This window comes from Amblyraja radiata, chromosome 4 (genome assembly GCF_010909765.2).
Source record: "Amblyraja radiata isolate CabotCenter1 chromosome 4, sAmbRad1.1.pri, whole genome shotgun sequence".
Classification (NCBI taxonomy): Eukaryota; Metazoa; Chordata; class Chondrichthyes; order Rajiformes; family Rajidae; genus Amblyraja; species Amblyraja radiata.
The window spans coordinates 48,731,749-48,754,509 of record NC_045959.1 but is presented as its reverse complement, the minus strand read 5'-3'; the positions used below and the strand labels follow the sequence as shown (position 1 = coordinate 48,754,509).

Sequence of the window (22,761 nt, the reverse complement as noted above, 5' to 3'; positions counted from 1 at the left end):
TAAATGGCTCGATTGTAATTGTCTTTCTGCTAACTGGTTCGCAAGCAACAAAAGATCTTCACTGTACCTCGGTACACGTGACAATAAACTAAACTAAACTGTATCAGCCCTAGTAAGTTCTGATGTAAGGTTAACCCTCTCTATATTAATTCAGTTTTACTCTTTGCTCAGACGGTGCCTGATCTGTTATGCAGTTCCAGCTTTCTTCTTTTGGTATTGGGTCTCAGCAGCAGCTCTGATTTGCATTTTACAGCTTCAGTATATCCCTTCATTTGCTTTCTTTTTTCTTGTGAATATAAAACTGACAGTTCCATTCTTGTGAAGACAGCAGCAAACTATGGGAAAAGTGTATTCACTGGAGTGTATGGAAGATAAGGGGGGTTCTTGTCGAAACCTATGAAATTCTGAGGGAGGGAAACAGATAAGAAATGGGAAGGATGTTCCCGATGGTAGTCGAGTCCAGGCCAAGGGTCACAACCTTGGGATATGAGGAACACCATTGAGAGCAAAGATCTGGAGAACTTTCTTCACCTGGAGGGTGATAAACATGTCAAATTCTCTATCACAGAGGGTAGCAGAGGACATCATTAAATATATTCAGGGAAGAAGTAGATTTTATTCATAATGCTAAAGGGATCTGAGATTACGGGGAGAAAGCAGAAACATGATACTGAAATGAATCTGAAGAAGGGTCTTGACCCGAAACATCGCCCATTCTTTCTTTCCAGAGATGCTGCCTGTCCCGCTGAGTTACTCCAGCTCTATACTTACATGAATGATCGTCCCTGATTGAGCGGATAGGCAGGGCTGAATGGTCACCTCCTGCTCTTAGATTTATGTTTCTAAACTACGGGATCATGTTGCCAGTTCTATTTTCACCTTGTCAAAAAGATTCACTTTATCCTTTTAATTCCTTCCTCCATTCTCTCTGTTCCAGTTCTGACAGAGTCATGACGTGATATGTTAACTCCGTTTCTCTTTCCATAGTTGCTGCCTGTGCTGCTGCGTGAATCCAGTATATTTATGACAACCGTCTTTGATTCTAGACTTAATTAAGTTATTCTGAAGAAGTATATATTTTATGGTATCAAGCAAGTTTTTAAAATTTGATCTCATCATGTTAGGTGTTAGTGGTCTTGGGTATAAAATATTTCTTCATTTGGTAACACATGAACAGCATCAATCATTTCATGAAAAATTACTTTGGTCGGGTAAATCTGCATCTCCTCTGACCAAACATTGGTTATCATTGAATGCTTATCACAGCATAGCATCCTTAACAAAAAACAAAGTGCTGGACGAACTCGGTGGGTCAGGCAGCATCTGTGAAGGGGAATGAACAGACAATGAATCCGGCTGGCTTCCTCGGACTGACAAATTGTGGGGGAGGAAGCTGCAAACATATGGGAGGGATGGGGCAAAATCTGGCAAATGATAGGAGGATGCAGATGAGGAGGGATTATTGGCAGATGGGTGGATGTGAAAAGGAGACAAAAGGATGTCAGTTAAGGAAAAAAGTGGAGGAATGAAATGCAAGGAGGCGGGGGGGGGGGGGGGTGTGGGGGAGGTTGAAGGTGGAAGGGGACAGAGGGGTGGGGAAAGAAGGGAATGAAATGGAGAGGGGAGGGGAGGGGTGGGCTATGAGCGAAAGGAGAGGAAAAGAAAAAGGTGACAAGAGTGATAGGAGAAATATATGCACACTGAATGGGTGGGCAATGGAGGAGGATGACAAAGGTGAGCATGTGAATGGGAATGTATTAATTTATCGCCCCCCCCCCCCCAAATGCCCACTGAAACTATTTTTTTATTTCAGTATCTCATTGTAAGATGATACACAGCAGGCAGAGAAGAATTTGACCTGTCGGTCTGAGCAGTATCTAAACTAATGTCCCTGAGGCTGGAAAAGCTTAGGTTTGATGAGAGTAATGGGAGTCAACAATTTATCTTCCAAACCCAGCTTAAATGTTTAATTAGATCTTTGTTGCAGAGTCCGTTGATCTTTTGAACTGATCAAACATGGTCTTTTGAGGGGGTCAATTCGATAACACCAGAAAGATGATTAACAAGTGCCCATTATATCTGAGGAGGCAGGAAAGCAATTGTATTGAAGGGTCTCGACCTGAAACATCACCCATTCCTTCTCTCCAGAGATGCTGCCTGTCCCGCTGAGTTAATTCTGCATTTTGTGTATCTTTGGTGTAAACCAGTTTCTGCAGTTCTTTCTTACACATGGATTATTTATACAATTTCAGCATCTATTAAATACAAAGCATGCTGTTTACATCAGCGTGTCAGCAAGGGTACCAGTCCTGTCTAGCTTACACTTTTAAACCATTTATAGAGTAGCAAGAGAGCAGTCCTGAGCTACTATCATTGGAGACCATCGGACTATCTTTGATCGAATTTACTGCCTTTATCGTGCACTAAACATTATTCACATTATTTCCTTTCTCATGTATCTGCACACTGGGGATGGATTGATTGTAATCATGTATTGTCTTTCTGCTGACTGGTTAGCATGCCACAAAAGCTTTTCACTTTTCACACGTGACAATAATAAACTCGACTCAACTCACGGAAGATGTAAGGCTCTGTCCCTCTTTGTAATTTTCCTTTTATTAGGGATTTATTACTGGGAGCTGTGGCATTATGACTAAGTTATTGGGCCCACTGACAGTTCCAGACCATTGATCTCACGACATGAGTTTGAATACCACCAAGGCAGCCGGGGAATTTAAATTCATGTAATTTAAATAAAACTTAAATTTGATGGAAAGATGACCTCAGTAACAGTAACCTCCGGATTGTTGTAAAATTCGTATTGCTCACTATCGTTCTTCCAGGAAATAGGTTTACCATCCTTACCCACTCATGCCTATATCCAATTGCAGAACCACCAAAGCTGACCATTAAATGATTTCTTAATTCAGGGGCATTTTTGAATGAATAATAAATGCTGGCAATGGCAGTGGCACGCACATCCATGAAAGAATAAATTAAAAAGAAACAGTTACCAGTTACCTTCCATTATTGCATGGGATCAGAAGTACTGCTTAACAGAAATAATGAAAACTACACAAGAACACAAGAAAATATTTGCCTCGGCATCTTGGTCCCTTAAGCCTGTCCTGCAATCAGCGTGATTATGGCTGATCTACCCTCAAGCCTCAAATCCTCCTCTGTGACAGATACCCGTAGCCTTCTATTCCCCAATCTTTCAAAAAAATTGCACAAAATGGTGGAGTAACTCAACGCGTCAGGCAGCATCTCTAGAGAACATGCATAGGTGATGTTTCAGGTTGGGACCCTTCTTCAGACTGATCAAAAATCAATTTCAAAATATTATCTACCTTCACTTCATACATAGTGATCTAGCCTCCACAACTCTCAGTTCCAAGTGATCAGCTTTTTAACTTGAAATGATAACCCCCTCATTCGAGACACTCACCAAATGAAAACATCCCAAAGCCTTGCCTCCTTGGGATATTTCAATAAGATCATTTCACATTCTGCTGAACTTCAAAAGAATATAGATCCAGCCTGTTTAGCTGCTATGATAGAACAATCCACTCATCCCAGGAATTAGACTAGTGAATCTCTTATGGACTGCATCTTTTATTTTTTGTCTCGTTTGTATGTAGTTTTTATTTTTTTTTAAACTGGGTATGTGTGTGGGGGGCGGGGGGTGGGGAAACTGTTTTAAATCTTTCCCCTGCACGGAGAACCCGACCTTTTCTCTGTCGGGTCTCCGTTGTCGTTGGGGCTGAGCACCGTGGAGCGGCCTCCAACCGGAACGACCTGGGGCTCCAGTCGCGGAGCTGCGGACTTACCCACCATCGTGGAGCTGGCCGAGTTCGGAGCGGGAGGAGCGGTGGTGGCGCGTTGCTGCGGCCCGACCCAGGAGATTCTGGGGCTCCAGCTGCTGGCCCGGTGGACGGTGACACCGGGAGCCCGCGGGTCCCTGCTGGGAGACCGCTTTTCGGGGCTTCCGCAACGGCGACTTCTCCCGAGTTGCGGGGTTGAGGATGACCTGGAGTGGGGCCTTACATCGCCCGGCGCGGCTTTAAATGGCCGCGGGACTTGTTAGCGCATGCCGGGGGCTCCAACACCAAGACCCGGAGCGCGGCCTTGCATCACCCGGCGCGGCTTTATAATTGCCGCGGGACTTATTTACCATCGCTCGCCGGGGGCTTTGACTCTGACATCAGGAGGAGAACGAGGAGTGCAGGGGAGAGATAAGACTTTGCCTTCCATCACAGTGAGGAGGAGATTCACTGTGATGGATGTTTGTGTAAATTGTGTTGTGTCTTGGTTCTTCTTCTTGTTTGTATGACTGCAGAAACCAAATTTCGTTTGAACCTCTGGGTTCAAATGACAACAAATAAATTGTATTGTATTGTATTGTATCTTAATATCACTACCTTAACTAACATCCCAGTTTATTTAATCAAAACATCAGCATCATTTTAGGCTATGATGTCACATTAAAATTAATACATGCAAATACATTTTGAAGATAGATAAATTAGGAGTAATATATCTATATATATATTTATAATATAACCTGATGATCTCACAAACCATCTCAACTCCACCTTGTCTACCTCCCTCAACACTCTGGCCCCCCTCAAAACAAGAACCGTAACTTTCAACACATCTTCACCCTGGTACACACCTGCACTTCGTAAACTGAAACAGACTGGTCGCCAACTCGAACGACTTACAAAGAAATCATCTCTCACAGTCAACCTTGAAGCTTACAAACTCCACCTCACTGACTACAAAGATGCTCTCATTGCTGCAAAATCTGCCTACCTCTCCTCCATATTCACCGATCCCTGCCTAAACCACAGAACCCTCTTCTCCACAGTGGGCAACCTCCTCAAGCCTCGAGCCAACACTCTCCCTACCTCTACTCCGGATCTCTGCAACTCTTTCCTCCACTTTTTCGCTGATAAAATCAGCACCATCTATCAATCTTTATCCCCTGTACCCGACTCCCCAGCATCTACTCCACCACCTACCAAGGCCCCTCCTTTCAACATCTCCACTGACCTCCTTACCCCTCCTCCACACTGCTTCCTCTCCCAGTTTGACCTGGTCACCCCTATTGAAATCTCCAAACTCATCAGCTCTTCCAAACCCACTACCTGCTCCCTCGACCCTCTCCCCACTCCCCTGTTGAAGTCCTGCCTCCCCGTTCTCTGCCCCTACCTCACTAATCTCTTCAACTCCTCATTGTCCCAAGGAATTGTCCCCTCCGCTTTCAAAACTGCTGTCGTTACACCAATCTTAAAAAAACCTGGTCTTGATCCCTCCTCTCTCATTAACTACCGCCCAATCTCAAACCTCCCCTTTCTTTCAAAAACCCTGGAGTGTATCGTTGCGTCGCAACTTCATTCCCACCTCCTTGCGTATAACCTACTTGAACCCCTCCGATCTGCTTTTCGCCCCCTCCATAGCACGGAAACTGCTCTCCTCAAAGTCCTCAACGACCTCCTCACCTCTGCTGACACTGGTTCCCTCAACATCCTCATCCTCCTCAACCTGAGCGCAGCCTTCGATACAGTGAACCATAACATCCTGCTTCACCAGACTCAAAGACCTCGGCATTGAAGGCTCTGCACTCAGCTGGCTCCGTCCCTACCTTTCCAACAGATCCCACTTCATCTCTCTCCACAACCACACCTCTGCTACAGCCACAATGCACTCAAGGCGTTCCCCAAGGCTCCGTACTCGGCCCCCTCCTCTTCATCATCTACATCCTCCCCCTTGGTCAGATACTCCGCCACTTCAATCTGGAATTCCACTGTTACGCTGATGACACCCAGATCTACCTTGGCACCAAATCCCCCCACAACCCCCCCCTCTCCCATATCAACTCCTGTTTGTCAGCTATAAAAACCTGGATGCAACATAATTTCCTCAAACTCAACAGCGATAAGACAGAATTCCTCCTCATAGGCTCCAAAGCCACACTCAGCAAAATCAATAACCCCACTCTCACCATCGACGGCACCACTGTCTCCCCATCTCCCCAGGCCCGCAACCTTGGCGTGATCTTTGATTCCACCCTCTCCCTTGAGCCTCACATCCGCCATGTCATTAAAACCTCCTTCTTTCATCTCCGCAACATCGCCAAACTCAGACCCTCTCTCACACCGCCCGCTGCTGAAAGACTCATCCATGCCTTCATCTCCTCCCGACTGGACTATTGCAACTCACTTCTCCTTGGCATCAGCTCCACCTACATCAACCGACTCCAACTGGTCCAGAACGCAGCCGCCCGACTCATCACCCATACCAAATCCTGGCATCACATCACTCCAGTCCTCAAACAACTTCACTGGCTTCCCATCTCCCACCGGATCACCTACAAAATCCTGATCCTCACCTACAAAGCCCTCCACCATCTGGCCCCCCCATATCTCATTGACCTCCTCTCCCCCTACCAACCCTCACGGTCCCTCAGATCCACATCAGCCGGTCTCCTCTCCATCCACAAGTCCAACCTCCGCAGTTTTGGGGGCAGAGCCTTCTCCAGGGCAGCTCCCAGGCTCTGGAACTCCCTCCCCCAACTGATCCGCAATTCTGTGTCCCTCACCATCTTCCAGTCCCGCCTCAAGACACATCTCTTCACCTCTGCCTATCCTTAGCCCCACGTCCCCGTCCCTTTTCATCTGTGCATTAATTGCCTCATACTGTGTTTTGTATTGAATTCTGTCTTTACTTTGTGTACTAGTCATGTCTCTACTATTTATTTCATTCCCCTTACATGTTTCTCCTCTACCTGCTCAATTTTTGTAAGATGTCCTTGAGACTCTTGAAAGGCGCCCATAAATAAAGTTTATTATTATTATTATTATTATTATTATTAATAATATCACTTTTAAGAGATATTGGAGGGCACTGGTAATTCCATCTAATACTTTATTAAAGTTTCTTTTGTTTGCATGCTTTTCTAGATGGATGAACAGGCTATGTTGGAAGACACCTTGGTTGCCATGTCTGACTTGGAAAAAGTAACTTTCTATTTTCGACAGTCTGAAGAAGAACCACTTGTAGCAAGTAAGATGTTTCCCCATTGTATGTCCAAAATAATAACTTAGGGCTCTGCTCCGGTGTCAGCAGAGGATTATAAACATAGTATCTGTTTTAACAGATTGCTCTGCTGGAGTGGAGAACAAAACATTGATTTTTGGTTAAATTATGAATTGTTTATAAGAGTTTATATATTGTTCCATACTATACTGAAATTATCAGATAATATCAGATGTTATCTGTATTTTCTCAACTTGCAAAGGGCATTGCATTAATATCTATACTGAGCAGAGTATCCGATCTCTTTAGTTTCAATGATACTGCACCTACTGTACAAGACTCAGTGCTTCACCTGCAATGTGCAGTTAACAAAATAACAATCAGGTTCTAATATTGTTTGCGTATAATTGTGTTCTGGATGTAGTGTAATCACTGCCTCTGGCCAGAATGTAGATGAATAATTCACTGCCAGTCAAGCTTGGATTGACTGGCAGAGAATGCACATCATTGGTATTTAATAGCTATCGTCCTCTCAATGCATTTTTTGGGAAACATTACTCTGTTTTCATTGGAAAAAATTACATGGTGGCAAGTGTTCTGTTGTTTGTGCATTTGTAAGTTTGGGGTTACATGGTGCAACCTATGACTGTCATTGTCATAGCAGACAATACATCAATAATTGGGCTTTACACTAAAGCTTGTTATGAGTGAGTACTCGGGGTGGATCCTTTGCTGTATCCACAAAGCGCCACTCAATGGTGATTAATTTTTAATGCTTTGAACAAGCTAGTGACTGCATCCATTTTTTGTGTAAATGGAAACCATTGAGATGTTACAGAGACACGAGGGGGGCGACAGGGGAAGTACACGGGTTCAACTCGAAACATAGACAATCCCTTTACCCCTACTGATGCTGCTCAACCTGTTCCTCCAGCAATTGTTTTGCTACGGTTACAGAGTGCCCAGGGACTCCATTGCATTGTACTCGAGTTACACTATAATTTTATCCAGTGTGACTATCTGCCAGGGAAATGACCTGTACTGAATCCCAAAGAGCATTACTGACTCACAATGAAAACAGACTCCTGAATTTCTCCAAGATCTTCGATTTCCTCTCACACTCCAAAGACATACAGTTTTTTAGGTTAATTGGCTTGGTATAAGTGTAAATTGTAGGTATGTTGCAAAGCCTACCTGAAGCGTCGCTGAAAATCTGTGCTGCGGGTGTGCGCGATTTTGGCGCCGTTTAGAGGGGGCGGGTTTAAAACGCGATTTTCTCTAAGCTGTTCCAATCGAAAATGTTCAGCCTAGTTAATTATTAACGAAAAATCGCTGAAAGACCCCGTCGCAAAAGCTATTATTAGGTTTAAAGGCCTTGAATAATAGTTATAGTAGTTTAAAAATCAATCTCTAAACCCGCGACCGCCAGCAACCGCAGGGTCTCATAAAGCAAACCACAGAAGGTAGGCTGTATATTTTTACATTAAAAAGGGCTTCTAAAGATCCCTTTATACAAAGTTTAATATTGCGAGTAGCTCATTTTGGGCCCATTATATCCCGCAGTATTTTTCTGGGCATTTGAGGGCACAAATCTAGCGCAATGTGAACGTTCTAAACCAGCGCGTTCCACGGGGACCCACTAGAAAGCTGATTTAAATGGACATTTATTTACAGCAATTAAACACTAAATTCCTTCCATTTGGCCTATAAATTAATGTAAATGAGATTTAAAATTCATGTTTTATTGTGAATTATTTGTGAATATTATTTGGACATTTAGGCTATTTAAAAATGTTAATCATTTATTAAGAAATGGATAGATGTTTAGATCTAGTAATTGAAGTCTGAAATTAGCTACAATTAGGTAACTAACTAATTATATGCTTTAATTTCAGGTCATCCAAGTAAGATTATTTTATATTTGTTTCAGAATGCTTCAATCTATGATAACTGAAAATTTCATTCAGTTCTCTTAATTTTTAAGAAAGTTATGGGCTTTTGACTGTTCACGATCACAGCTTTTGTGTTATGTCCATAGAAAATCAATAGGGAACAAGATGCTAATTTCCCAGTATGAAAATGGCCATAACTTTTTAAATACTTGAGATATGAAAGTGAATTAGGTGTCAAATTAAACTTATTTTTATGCTTTATCTGATGGGATAAATTACAGACTTGATTTTTAAAATCTCAAAATTTTGTAACATTGCTATAAATTGTCCCTCGTGTGTGTGTAGGATGGTGTTAATGTGCGAGGATCGCTGGTCAGTGAGGGTTCGTTGGGCCGAAGGGCTTGTTTCCGCACTGTATCTCTAAACTAAACTAAACAAAACTAAAAAATAGAAACGTGAAACATAAGCAAAAATGACTCCTAACCTGTGGTGATGCAGCCAATGCTCATCAGTTACTAATATAGTGGACAAGCATAATTCACATAAATGACAATAGTACACCCTGACATTGTATGGATCAATCTCTGAAACTTCCTTATCTGTCAGTGATATCGAAAGGAATTTAGGCCCAGAGGACGAGAACAACCCCAATAGTTTTAATTCTAAGCCCTCCATCAGTTTGTTTGGAGAAAGAAGTTATGGGAATAATATCCACTATAAATCATTTGACATTCTCAGCATGATATATATTGTCATTACTTCAAATATATGTTGCTTGGAATTCCTCACCCAACCCCATATGAGATACCGTGCACTCCCATTCACATGGAATTTTAAGCATAGAGAAAGATCCCAAGATATTTTATGGTGACATCATCCGAAGAAACTTACAAGTCTATTTTAAAAATTGAGAAGATGTTTCACAGATGTGTCTTAGTAAAGGACAGTGACAAGCACACATATTTCTGAATTGTCTGCCTACGCAACCCTCTGAATAATTGAATAGATTCTAATTTAATTGAAGCAACCAAAAAGGAAATCAGAAAAATAAACCTTCTTGGAGGAATATTACTTTTATGAAACAATTTACCCTGATGCAAGTCACATTGTGTTCAACTTAAAAACAAAAACCTCAAATTACAATGAAATTGAACAATGAAAATTGACTGCAAAATTGACTCTATTTCCTCAGAGGTTTGAGGAATTCGGCATGTCACTGGATGCTCTTATCAAACTTCCGTGGGTGTACAGTGGATAGCGTACAGACTGGTTACATCACAGCTTCTTTCGGTAACTCGAACACAAGAATGAAGGAGGTTGGAGAAATTGGTGAATATTGACCGGTTCATCATGGGTGTTGACCTCCCCACCATTGAAGGGATCTACAGGAAACACTCCCTCAAACTTTTTTTTTCCTTCTGATCACATGATTATTATTGTCACCACCCTGGCCCTGCTTTCATCTTGCTCCTGCCATAGGGAAGAAGATACATGAGCAAGAGGGCCATTGTCCCAAGATTATTGAGCCGCTTCTTCCCATAAACAATTAGATTCTTGAACCACCTTGTGCAACTGTAACCACAACCCTACTTCAGCATCAAATTACTATGGGCATTGTATATGGTTGCACTATATAATTTGGCTTGCACTGTTATGGGCTGGTTACCAAGCATTGTTGATAATTTATTGTATTACTGTTTCCTGTATATTTATTTGTTGTCTTGTTGCACTAATGTAAGGTTGCAGCTAGTAAGAATGTCATTGCTGCGGTCCCAGTGCTTATGACAAGTAAACACTCTTGACACTCCCTCAACACTCTTGAACTTCAGAAGGCTTATTAAAATCACACCCATCTTTGGACTGGGTAAAATGTTCACTTACTTTTCATTTCACGCAGATAATCCCATCACGTACAAGGTAGAAGGGAATCGACAGGCCTTAAAAGTATTTTTCTACCTGGAGAATTATAATTTTGAGCAACTTCCTCAGAGATTAAAGAATGGAGGTGGTATTAAAGTCCACCCAGTGCTGTTTACACAAGGTATGAAATAATATCCTTATTCCTAGATGATGTAACTGGAGTTTGTGATCCTGCTATTTGTTTCAAATTCACAAAGTGATGAATGAAACGTCTTTCTCCTCTAGCAATGGAAAGCTTGGAAGGTTATTACTACACAGAAAATACATCTGTGGAAGAATTTCAAGCTCAGATCAATGCATCCTCCCTGGAAAATGTCAAGCAATACTGTCAAAAGCTCAGGTATGTGCTCTGCTTGTATATTTCATGATTATTGTGCCGACTAACAATGTTTTGAATGTTATAAATCAGACAAAAGACTCTTGTAAATCGCCTTACAATGCTCTTCATGAGTTAGCAAACAAACAATAGCAATGTAATTTGAATTGGTAACATAACTTCATTATGACAGTGTGAAATAATTCATCGAAAAGCATCTCGCTTTTCAAAGCTCGGCTGCAGCTTTTGTGTTAGTTTCCGTGAATCTGCCAGAAAAATCTTCAATCGGGCAAATTGCCAAGTGGAACTAATAATCCATTTCTCGCCCTGGACTACCTCATAATATCTGTCTGATATGGCAGTGGCTGATTTCAGCATATAAACTCCAGAATGCTGCTGTCCTTCTCTTCCCACTGAACTATGGTCAAATTGATGAGGTCAACAGCGCTGGCATTTAGGCATGTGGTTTATTTGGGCATCAGAAATACAAAATCTCGACATGGCTGTCTTCTAATAGACCCTCTGAAATCACTCCTGTAATTATATTTAACTCATTATCAGTTATCATTCAAAGTCGAGTATGTTTGTCCTCCTGATGGTCTGTTTCTGTGGGTCTTGTGGACCCAAATACATAGATGTATTCAAGAGAGAGTTAAATATAGCTCTAAGGGCTAATGGAATCAAGGAATATGGGGAGAGAGCAGGGACGGGGTACTGATTTTGGATGATCAGCCATGATCGTATTGAATGGTTGTGTTGGCTCAAATGGCTGAATGGCCTACTCCTGCACCCATTTTCTATGTTTCTGTTTCTATATCTCGAGATGGCTAAAAGGGCTGATCCTGGAGCCACAGGCATTATTTAAGTGTGGGCATGGATGAGTGGTATTAATGGTGGGACATGGTTGTGCCTTCTTGGTGGTGAGTCTCTCCTTTCATTGCTGGCACTTGAATTTTACGGCATGTCGGAGGACTTTTTCAAGGAGTGTGACTCCTTTGTGAACAGTGATTCTCCATATTACTCCATCCTGTGGCAAGTCCTCTCAGTTAATGGGGCTGTAATGGTGCTTTTTGACGATCCTTATGTTGTCCTTGTGCACTTCTTCTGGCCTCTGGGGTCTCACTGTCCTGCCAGTAGTTTAGAGATAGAGTGTGGAAACAGTGATTGACCAGCGATCACCTGCACACTAGTTTGAACCTACACACTGGGGACAATTTACAGAAACCAACTAACCTACAAACCTGCACGTCTTTGGAATGTGGGAGGAAACTGGAGCACCCGGAGAAAACCCACATGTCACAGGGAGGCCAAACTAACCCTGTACAGATAGCACCCATGGTCAGGATCAAATCCAGGGCTCTGGCGCTGTAAGGCAACAATTCTGCCACTGTGTCACCCTGGTAGTTGGGAGTTGAGGTTGTATTTAAAAAATAGCACCTGTACTCATTCTGATATAAAATCTGGACCACCTTTCATAAATCTAATTGCTGTTTTGATCTTTCTAATTGTTCAGTGTGGCATCCCAGTTTCCAAAGAAGCGCTCACCAATGGAACATATGGATGATGATAGCACCTAACCCTCCCTGCTTACCTTCCCAACAAAGTTTCTGTCCAGTGTCCATTATTTGTCTCTTAGGTACCTCCAGAGCTTTTGATTTCATCAATTTAGTCTGAAATATTACCGAGTATTGATCAATTTCTGGACAATGATGTGGGCCTACAAATCTGATTGCATCATTGTCTGAGCCTGAAGACGAGTCCTGACACAAAATGTCACCTATTCATGTTCTCCAGAGATGCTGCCTAACCCGCTGAGTGACTCCAGCACTTTGTGTCCTTTTGATTGCATTATGCTCTTTTATTTCTAAACGCAAGACTTCATGATTGCCAGAGCCTCCCTGGGCCAGTTCACACCATTTCACAAATTTGATCAGACACTTTTTGGCATAAATTGCATTTGCACAGTTTCCTCAGTGAGCTCATACATTATAATGACATCCTCCATTCTATCCTTGTTCAGAGTGTTAGCAGGAGAAATAACTTCACCTTGTTCAGAAGGTCATCTGAAGGAGTTCTGAAGCTTGCCTTGTTAAGCTGCAAGAGGGCAATTTAAAGGAGCCCTTTTGTCACGACTCGGCTTTGGAATTTGATTTAGGTAAAACCCCTTTAGTTTATTTACTTACCTGGTGTCCATCAAGTCCTCCAACATGTCCTTGTTTCCAGTGGATATCCTAGACTATTACTAACGGTATTGCCTGTCCCATCCTGACAACAAGAGGTCAGTAATTCAAACAAAACTTTAATCACCGGTTCTTAGATTCTCCCTCTATCTCCTTGACACCTATCCTACCCAAACTGCCACTCACAAATGATCACCAAATGCAGCATCTGACCTTAATCCCAACATCATCCTATTCTGAACCTTAATCCAAGCCTCTAGTTCTTGATTCAGGCGATATTTACCTGTGGTACATTGGTGGCAGGCACGTGCTGTGAGTAATTACTCAGGGTAGGCAGTCAGTCGGCTTTAAAAAAATCTTAAACCGCGCAATGGATGCACAGCAGGGTGGGGAGGCACAGGATGGAGTGAAAGGGGGATGGGTAGAGGGTGGAGCCCCCCCTCCCTCCCCCCCCTCCCTCCCCCCCCTCCCTTCTGGGACGGGGGGGGGGATCAGAATAAAAACTAGGACTTTTTGCATTTCATAAGCCACAAAATGCTGGAGTATCTCAAAAAAGGGTCTCGACCCAAAACATCACCCATTCCAGAGATGCTGCCTGTGCTGCTGAGTTACTCCAGCATTTTGTGTCTATCTTCGATTTAAACCAGCATCTGCATTTCCTTCCTATACATAGAATAGTACAGCACAGGGACAGGACCTTTGTTATAAAATATCTGTGTCAGCAATGATGCCAAGTTAAACTAATCTCCTCTGCCTGCATGTATTCCATATCCTTCCATTCCCTGTATATCCATGCACCTACTCAAAAACGTGTATTTGGTTCCACGACTGCCGATGACAGCGCAATCCAGGCACCCACCTCTGTTTTTTCTATGTAAAAAAACATGCCCCACACACCTCCTCTGTCCTCAAAGCCACCCTCTCTGTTTTTTGCCATATCCTTCCTGGGAAAAAGGTTGTGACTGTCTACTCAATCAATGGCTCTCTGAATTATATATGATGCTCTCAGGTGTCCCCTCAATCTTCAATGCGCCAGAGAAAACAACCCAAGTTTGTCCAACCTCTTTTTACTAGACTGGATAGTCTCTAATCCAGTCAGCATTCTGGTAAACCTCTTCTCTCCAACACTTCCACATCCTGTAATGAGGAGACCAGAACTGTACACAGTTCTCCAAAAATGGCCACACCAAAGTTTTATAAAGCTGCAAAATGCCTTCCTGACTTTTATCTTCAAGAGCCTACCGATGAAGGCAAGCATATTACTTGTGCTACCATGTTCAGGAAACTATGGACTTGGACCCCATGATCCCCCCCTCCCCCCCTCCCCTGTACATCAATCCCGTCAAGGGTCTTCCCATTAACTGTATACCTTTCCCTGATATACACCATCCCACATGTCACAATTGGTCAAATTAAACTCCATCTGCTATTTTTCCACCCATATGTGTAACTAATCGTTATCCCACTGTGTCCTTGGGTGGTCACGGTGGCGCAGTGGTAGAGTTGTTGCCTTACAGCGAATGCAGCACCGGAGACCTGGGGTCGATCCCGACTACAGGCAATGGCTGTACGGAGTTTTACGTTCTCCCCGTGACCTGCGTGGGTTTTCTCTGAGATCTTCGTTTTCCTCCCACACTCCAAAGACATACAGGTTTGTAGGTTAATTGGCTTGGTAAATGTAAAAAACAAAATTGTCTCTAGATAGAATTAGATAGAATTAGATAGGATTTATTACCACACAACCAGGGTCGGTGGAATTTGGGTTGTCAGCAGCGATACAATAATAAGGAACACACAACCACAATACAAATGTAACACAAACATCCACCACAGCATTCATCACTGTGGTGGAAGGCACAAAATTTGGCCAGTCCTCCTCCATTTCCCCCCCGTGGACAGGACGAGAGTCCAGAGTCAGTCCAGGATCGGCTCTTTCTCACCGGAGACCGCGGCTTTAAGTTGTTGTAGGCCACAGGCCGGCGGTCGAGATTTAAAGTCTCCGCCGCAGCCAGAAGCACCGTAGACTGCAGGGCCGGCGGTCGAAGCTCCCCTCCAGGGGTGATGGTAAGTCCATGCCGGACCCGCGGTAGAAGTTGGCTGCGGGCCGGCAGTGGTGGCTTCTTCTTCCCCCGGGTCCCCCACGAGGGATCCCGGGCTGTAGACGCCGCACCAGCTGGAGCTCTGCAGACCGCGACTTCAGGCTGCCGGCTGCTCTGGGCCAGCGAAACGGAGCGCTCCCCTCCAGCGAGCCCCAGCGAGGGCTCACCCGCTCCACAACGAGAGTCCACGCTGCGCCCGCCGCTGAAGCCCCGAGCGCGTCTCCGGGAAAGGCCGCGCTGATCCTTGTTGTTAGGCCACGGGGGAGGCGACCTGGAAAAAGTCGCCTCTCCATGGAGGAGGCGACCGAAGCGGTTTCCCCCCACACCACCCCCCACACAAAACACACAAAGGAACATTAAACACATACTTTAAAACACACTAAAAAAAAAAAAAAAATTGAAAAAACTGACGCACTGCAGACACGGCTGCTGCCAGAGCAGCGCCCCCTACTAGTGGGTGTAGGATGGTGTTAATGTGCAGGGATCGCTGGTCAGTGTGGACCCGGTGGGCCAAAGGGCCTGTTTCCGCGCTGTATCTCTAAACTAAACTAAACTAAACCTTATTCACTGACCACAACTCCACCAATTTCGGTGTCATGTGCAAACTTGCTAACCAACCCGTCTACTTTGACAGAGTCATACATTATGGAAACAGACTTTTCAGCCCAACTCATCTATGCCGACCAAGATAAGGTGGCTCTAAGATGGTTCCATTTGCCTGCATTTGGCCCGTATTCCTCCAAGCCTATCCTATCCATGTACTTAACCCAAGTGTCTTTTAAATACTTTTATAATACCTGCCTCAATTACCTTGTCTGTAAGCTCAATCCATATACCCACCACCTTCTGAGTGAAAAAGAAAATTGCCCCTCAGTTTCCTAATAAAGCTCTCCCCTCTCAACTTAAACCTATGTCCTCTGGTTCTTGATTTCCCTCTCCTGGGTAAAAGGCTCTGTGCATTCACCCTTTTCCCATCATGATTTTGTACAAATAATAAGATCACCCTTCTGCCTTTTGCATTCCAAGGATTAACATCCTAGCCTTTCTATAGCGGGATGACCAAAACGGAACATAATACTCCAAACGTGGTCTTATCGATGTCATGTACAACTGTAACATAATGTCCCTGTAGATTCTGGTTCTAAAACTCCTTCCCTTGTCTGGTTCAGTCAAGCACTTATTCAAACACTGTGATCCAAACTCTTCTTTATTTGTAAACGGTACCGCAGATCTCGAGCCCACACTAGCAAGAGGATTTCATAACAAGAGGATTTCAGTATAGGAGTAGAGAGGTTCTTCTGCAGTTGTATAGGGTTCTGGTAAGACCACATCTGGAGTATTGTGTACAGTTTTGGTCTCCTAATTTGAGGAAGGGCATCCTTGTAATTGAGGCAGTGCAGCGTAGGTTCATGAGATTGATCCCTGGGATGGCGGGACTGTCATATGAGGAAAGATTGAAAAGACTAGGATTGTATTCACTGGAGTTTAGAAGGATGAGGGAGGATCTTATAGAAACTTATAAAAGGACTGGACAGGCTAGAGGCAGGAAAAATGTTCCCAATGTTGGGCGAGTCCAGGACCAGGGGCCACAGTCTTAGAATAAAGGGGAGGCCATTTAAGACTGAGGTGAGAAAAAACTTTTTCACCCAGAGAGTTGTGAATTTATGGAATTCCCTGCCACAGAGGGCAGTGGAGGCCAAATCAGTGGATGGATTTAAGAGAGAGTTAGATAGAGCTCCAGGGGCTAGTGGAGTCAAGGGATATGGGGAGAAGGCAGGCACGGGTTATTAATTGGGGACGATCAGCCATGATCGCAATGAATGAAACATCGCGGAGCTGCGGGACTGTGGAGCGACCAGCTGCGGGCGGCGGCACTGAACTTTACACCGGGAGCCTGGGATCTCTAGATGAGATCGCCAGTTGTGGAGCTCCAACCGGCGCGGCCTTGTTGGCTTCGGAAGCCGCGGCCTCCAGTACGGAAGCGGCCGTTCCAGGGTTCCCAAGCCGCTGAGAGGACTCTCCCGACGCCGGAGCAATATCACCCGGCGAGAACGGCCTGGAACATCGGGCCTCCATAGAGGCAACTGTGGAGGCCTCAATAGGCCCGACTATGGGTGAACTGGGGTTGGGGACTGGACTTTGTGCCTTCCCTCATAATGGGAACCATTGTGGGGGGATGTTCTTTATGTTTTAAAACTCTTATTAATTTCATGTCTGTATTCTTTTTTTATGTGCTGCAAAATGGCAAGAAGTATTTCACTTCACTACACCTAGGTGTATGTGAATGTGACCAATAAAATACCTTTGACCTTTGACCTTTGACTGGTGGTGCTGGCTAGAAGGGCCGAATGGCCTCCTCCTGCACCTATTTCTATGTTTCTATGTTTCTAGCCTCGTGTAAACAGTACAGAAGACAGAGACAACCGGCACACCCAACTGAAAGCTCACCCTTTTATGCCCCGATAAACTAAGGGCACGAAATTACTAGGTGAGGCAAACCTTACAGGCCAATAATCAATACCGATGCAAAATTACTTTGGGGGACAACTATTTTGCCCAATCACAGATCGATATACATCTCATTCTCAATGCACAGAAACAAAGTAGTTACATCTCTAGGTCATGAAGAAACATGCCAGGTGCAGACCACTATTTGGGCCAATCACAGGTACCCACGGGGGACACTGAAACAAAGTAGAAACTAAGTAAGAACCTATAACTTCCCCAACCAATCATATGCATGTATTCAGCTTTATTAATCTTTGCTTTATTTGCTGAAATATATCATGTAAATGACACCGAAGATAGACACAAAATGCTAGAGTAACTCAACGGGCCAGGCAGCATCTCTGGATGGAAGAATTGGGTGACATTTTGGGTCGAGACCCTTCTTCAGACTGAGCATCGGGGCAGAGGGATTAAATAGATATGGAAGAGTAAGAGATCAAAAGAGTTGAAGCTCAAGGAAATTGTAAAATAGAGCACTGCTGGCTCGGAGGTGACAACAAAGCAAACAGATAAAATGTAATCAGGGGGACACAGACTGGGAAAGGGGAGGGAAGAAGAGAGAGGGATAGCAAATGACAGTCATCAAATCAAAAAGCAAACCCAGTCCATGTAAATGACAGGTGTGTGTGAAAAATAACATGTGAAATGCAGACAAAAGGGAAAAATAAAAACCAGCTACAGGTGCACAACCATTTATCCGAAAGCCTTGGGACCAGACACTTTTCGTAATTCGTAATGGAAATTTTTTAGCGTAGATTTTAATGGCTGGCTCAGTGGTAGAGTGCTCGGCTCATATCCGCAAGGTCGCGAGTTTGCGCCTTGATCCCGGCAGTTCCTCGGTCGCGAGTTTGAGTCTTCAATGTAGTTTTTTCTTGCAGAATAAATGTCTGTATGAAATGCAGTGTGTTGAATGAATTCCTGAATTTGTAAATGTGACCGCAGCATTCAATCACCTCTCGCACTCATGTCACCCTAGCGGGGCTACATGCCCTTAGGCGGCCTAAGGCGACATTTTCACACTCTTATATCCGTGTGCAGTAGAGGCGACGTGCGTTTGGCGCCAAACGTGAGCTTTGGCGTGCCATGTTTAGCGCCAAACGTGAGCTTTGGCGTGCCATGTTTAGCGCCAAACGTGAGCTTTGGTGAGCTTTGGTGTGCAGACGACATCCTGGAAAAAATGTCCGGTTTCTTCCAGGAAGGCGATATACCCTCCCGGGCAATATACCCTCCACTTCTCTTTTATGAAGGGGATTTAGTTCCCCTTTCTTCCAGGACCGACCGGAGGTTCCGCTGTCACCTCTGCGGGCCGCCCTCGGTGAACGTCCTGTCTCCCTGTCCCTGGGATAGTAGGGGGCGATCAAACAGCACAATACCCCCCTCCCCCTCCAACTCCAGAGGAATCCGCTCCCCGATGGGCCGCTACGGCAACAAGTGGCAGTTCGCCCACAGCCCGAGCTGCGCGACCCCAAGAACAAGACGTACCTTGCACACCGTCAGCTTCTGCCCCTACGGGGAGCGTGTTCCTCTGGAGCTGGAGCGGGGCTGGGCTGGAGTTGCTGATCTGGGATCTCCGTGCTTGCAGTGGGCCTGGGGGTCGGTGTCCGATGAGGGGGCACAGCTCGGGCTGTGGTCCTGACGTCTCCGGTGACTGGCACTGACCTGCTGGCATTGCCGACGTGAAGACAGTGCAAAGCCCCCGCGCCGGTGCAATGGGTGGGGAGCTGGAGAGGGGAGGGAAGGGGTCACACACATGGCCGGGAAGCAGAGGGGTGTGTAGGTGGGGTGAAACTGAAGGGAGCGACAATCTGCTGCTGCCTGCCCGCTGAGTTAAAAAGTTCCCACGCAAGACTCACGATACACTGTGTATCGTGAGTCTACCGTGGGAACTTTTTAACTCAGCGGGCAGGCAGCAGCATATTGTCAATTATTAACCCTCCCGCGCAATATACCCTCACCTTCTCTTTTATGAATGGGGATTTAGTTCCCCTTTCTTCGAGGACCGACCGGAGGTTCCGCTGTCACCTCTGCGGGCCGCCCTCGGTGAACGTTTTCAAGGACCTTTCTTCAAGGACCGAAAAAATGTCCACTATTCAGAGGTTTTCGTTATTTGGATCTTCGGATAAAAGGTTGTGCACCTGTATTGGAAATCCCTTGATAATACACTACATTGACAATACCTGAATTGCAAAATGATATATGTATGACATAACCAAAATATAGATTGTAGAATTTAAAGGCAGTATTTGCATATGCCCTGTCACTAAATTTGACAAGAAGTTTGTGAAGTCATTAAAATTATAACGTTTGGTCGATTCATCTTTCCACAATGTTTTCAGTTGCACAAGGTTCGGTAAATGGAGTGCTCAGATAAAAGATGATTGACAAAAAGTTATAGCGTTATTGAGCACAAAAACAGGTCCTTCCGTCCACCCTGTCCATTGTCTACGTTTATCCGCATAATTCTCCAGCCTAATCCCATCCATTCTATCGCACATAATATTCCAAATGTAGCTGAATCAATGTTTTATGAAGTTGTACCATAAGCTCTTCCTTTATATTCTATGCCCCAATGAAGATCGGCATCCTGCATGCCTTCTCGGCCACCTTATTTGCTTGTATTGCCACCTTAAGATATTTTTAGGCACTCACCCCAAGCCCTCTATTCCTTAATACTCTCTTCATAAGTTATAGGAGCAGAATTAGGCCACTCGTTCCATCACGTCTACTCTGCGTTTCAATCATGGCTGATCTATTTTTCCACCTTAACCCCATTCTCCTGCCTTCTCCCCATAACCCATGACACACATACTAATCAAGAATCTATCTTTCTCTGCCTTAAAAATATCCATTGGCATATCTGCTTTTGGTCCCTGTCATTATCTCAGTTAACGTTTTTCTCAAAATAATCTCTTGTTTTAAACCACAATGATTTGCCTTTCACTATTACTCATTGTTGTGATTTCTGACTGGGCTGACATTTCTGTCAGTAGTGTTAATTATAATACATCAGTTCCCGTAGGAAAGTTAGAACGGCTAAATTAGCCTTGCTCAACCTGTTAGATGCATTTTTGTATATAAGCCAACAGCAGCAGCAGAGGGAAACTCTGAGGCAGGATTGCAATTGTAATATTCTGGATATGACGTGGAATATGCAACCTTTATAAATTGTTCATTGAGGTTCACGAGGCAATGCATCTGTTCTCAAGTCATAAATCTGAAGCAAATGTCCTCCTGTCGTTTACTTTCACATGCTGAATACAGCAGGGCTGCCAACTCTCACGTTTGAGCGTGACACTCACGCATTTCAGCCAATTCTCACGCCCTCACGCTGAAGACAGAATTCTCACGCTGACAGGCTGTCTTCAGTCCCTGCACAGCAAAGATCCTATAGCGGAGCTAAAGGATCGTTGCTGCACAGTTTGTCTCTTTGTGCCGCATGACAGCGATCTGCACGGATTGGGGAAGCACGTCGGTCCCGGGCAGCGGGTGTCAGCGCTTTTGAGCGCTGCGCTTCCGGCTGCCGCGGCAACCTCACTCCCTCCCTCCCTCCTGCCCTTCAACACATGGCAGCGCCAGCGCCGCCAATCCACGCTACACCGTGCCTGCCAGACTCCCCATTGGGCGGCTGGGGAAAGAGAGGGAGGGGAGAAAGAGAGAGAGAGAAAGAAAAAAAGGGAGGGATGGAGGCAAAGAGAGACAGGGGAGGGAATGTAGTGAGGGATTGAAGGAAGGGGAGGAGAAAGGGGAGAAAGAGGAAGCGTGAGGAAAAAGAGGGAGGGTGAGGAAAGAGAGGGAGGGGAGGGGAGGAAAGCGGGAGAGAGGGGGAGGATGGAGGGGGGGGGGAGGAAAGGTGTGTGAGTGTGTCTGTTTCCCTGTGTGTGTCTCCTTGTGTGTGTGTGTGTGTGTGTGCCTCCCTGTGTGTGTCTCCCTGGCTGTGTGTGTGTGCGTGTCTCTGTGTGTCTCCCTGTGTGTGTGTGTGTGTGTGTCTCCCTGTGTGTGTGTGTCTCCCTGTGTGTGTGTGTGTGTCTGTGTCTCCCTGTGTGTGTGTGTCTGTGTCTCCCTGTGTGTGTGTGTCTGTGTCTCCCTGTGTGTGTGTGTGTGTGTGTGTATGTATCCCTGTGTGTGTGTGTCTCCCCGTGTGTGTGTCTGTCTGTCTCCCGTGTGTGTGTGTATGTGTGTCTGTCTCCCTGTGTGTGTGTGTGTGTCTGTCTCCCTGTGTGTGTGTGTCTGTCTCCCTGTGTGTGTGTGTGTGTGTGTCTGTCTCCCTGTGTGTGTGTGTGTGTGTCTGTCTCCCTGTGTGTGTGTGTGTGTGTCTGTCTCCCTGTGTGTGTGTGTGTCTTCCTTTGTGTATGTCTCCCTGTGCGTCTGTTGTCACATCCTGGCCTTAGACAGGGCTGCCAACTCTCACGCTTTGAGCGTGAGAGTCACACATTTCAGCCAATTCTCACGCTGATGACAGAATTCTCACGCTGTCTTTAGTCCCTGCACAGTTTGTCTTTTTGCGCCATATCACAACGATCTGTGCAGTCTGGGGAAGCACGTCATTTGGCGGCTGTGAGTGACGTTGCATCTCTTCTCTTTTCTTTCTTGGTTGGATGTGCAGCCGCCGACAACATGAACTAACCAGGTGAATCGGTTGTAAAACATGGGGAGGACCACAATGAGGCCAAACATCTAGGACAGGGTTCGGCAACCTACGGCACACGGGCTGAATCCGGCCCGTAACCCGAAAAACCACGTTTTTTTTCAATTCGTTTTCGCAGGGTCAGGGGAAGGCGAGCCGACCTGAGAACTGCAGCCAGTCC

General features: G+C 45.0%; 1 protein-coding gene across 2 annotated transcripts in view; it reads left to right on the top strand.

Annotated features, from left to right (window-relative positions):
- prex2 (phosphatidylinositol-3,4,5-trisphosphate dependent Rac exchange factor 2) overlaps positions 1-22,761 on the top strand; it is a 352,555-nt gene that overhangs the window by 267,018 nt on the left and 62,776 nt on the right. For both annotated transcript variants that reach the window (XM_033019360.1, XM_033019359.1), the window contains 3 exons: positions 6,966-7,068; positions 10,831-10,974; positions 11,079-11,193. In XM_033019360.1, the coding sequence (XP_032875251.1) occupies positions 6,966-7,068; positions 10,831-10,974; positions 11,079-11,193 (362 nt within the window). The remainder of the gene's footprint in view (positions 1-6,965; positions 7,069-10,830; positions 10,975-11,078; positions 11,194-22,761) is intronic.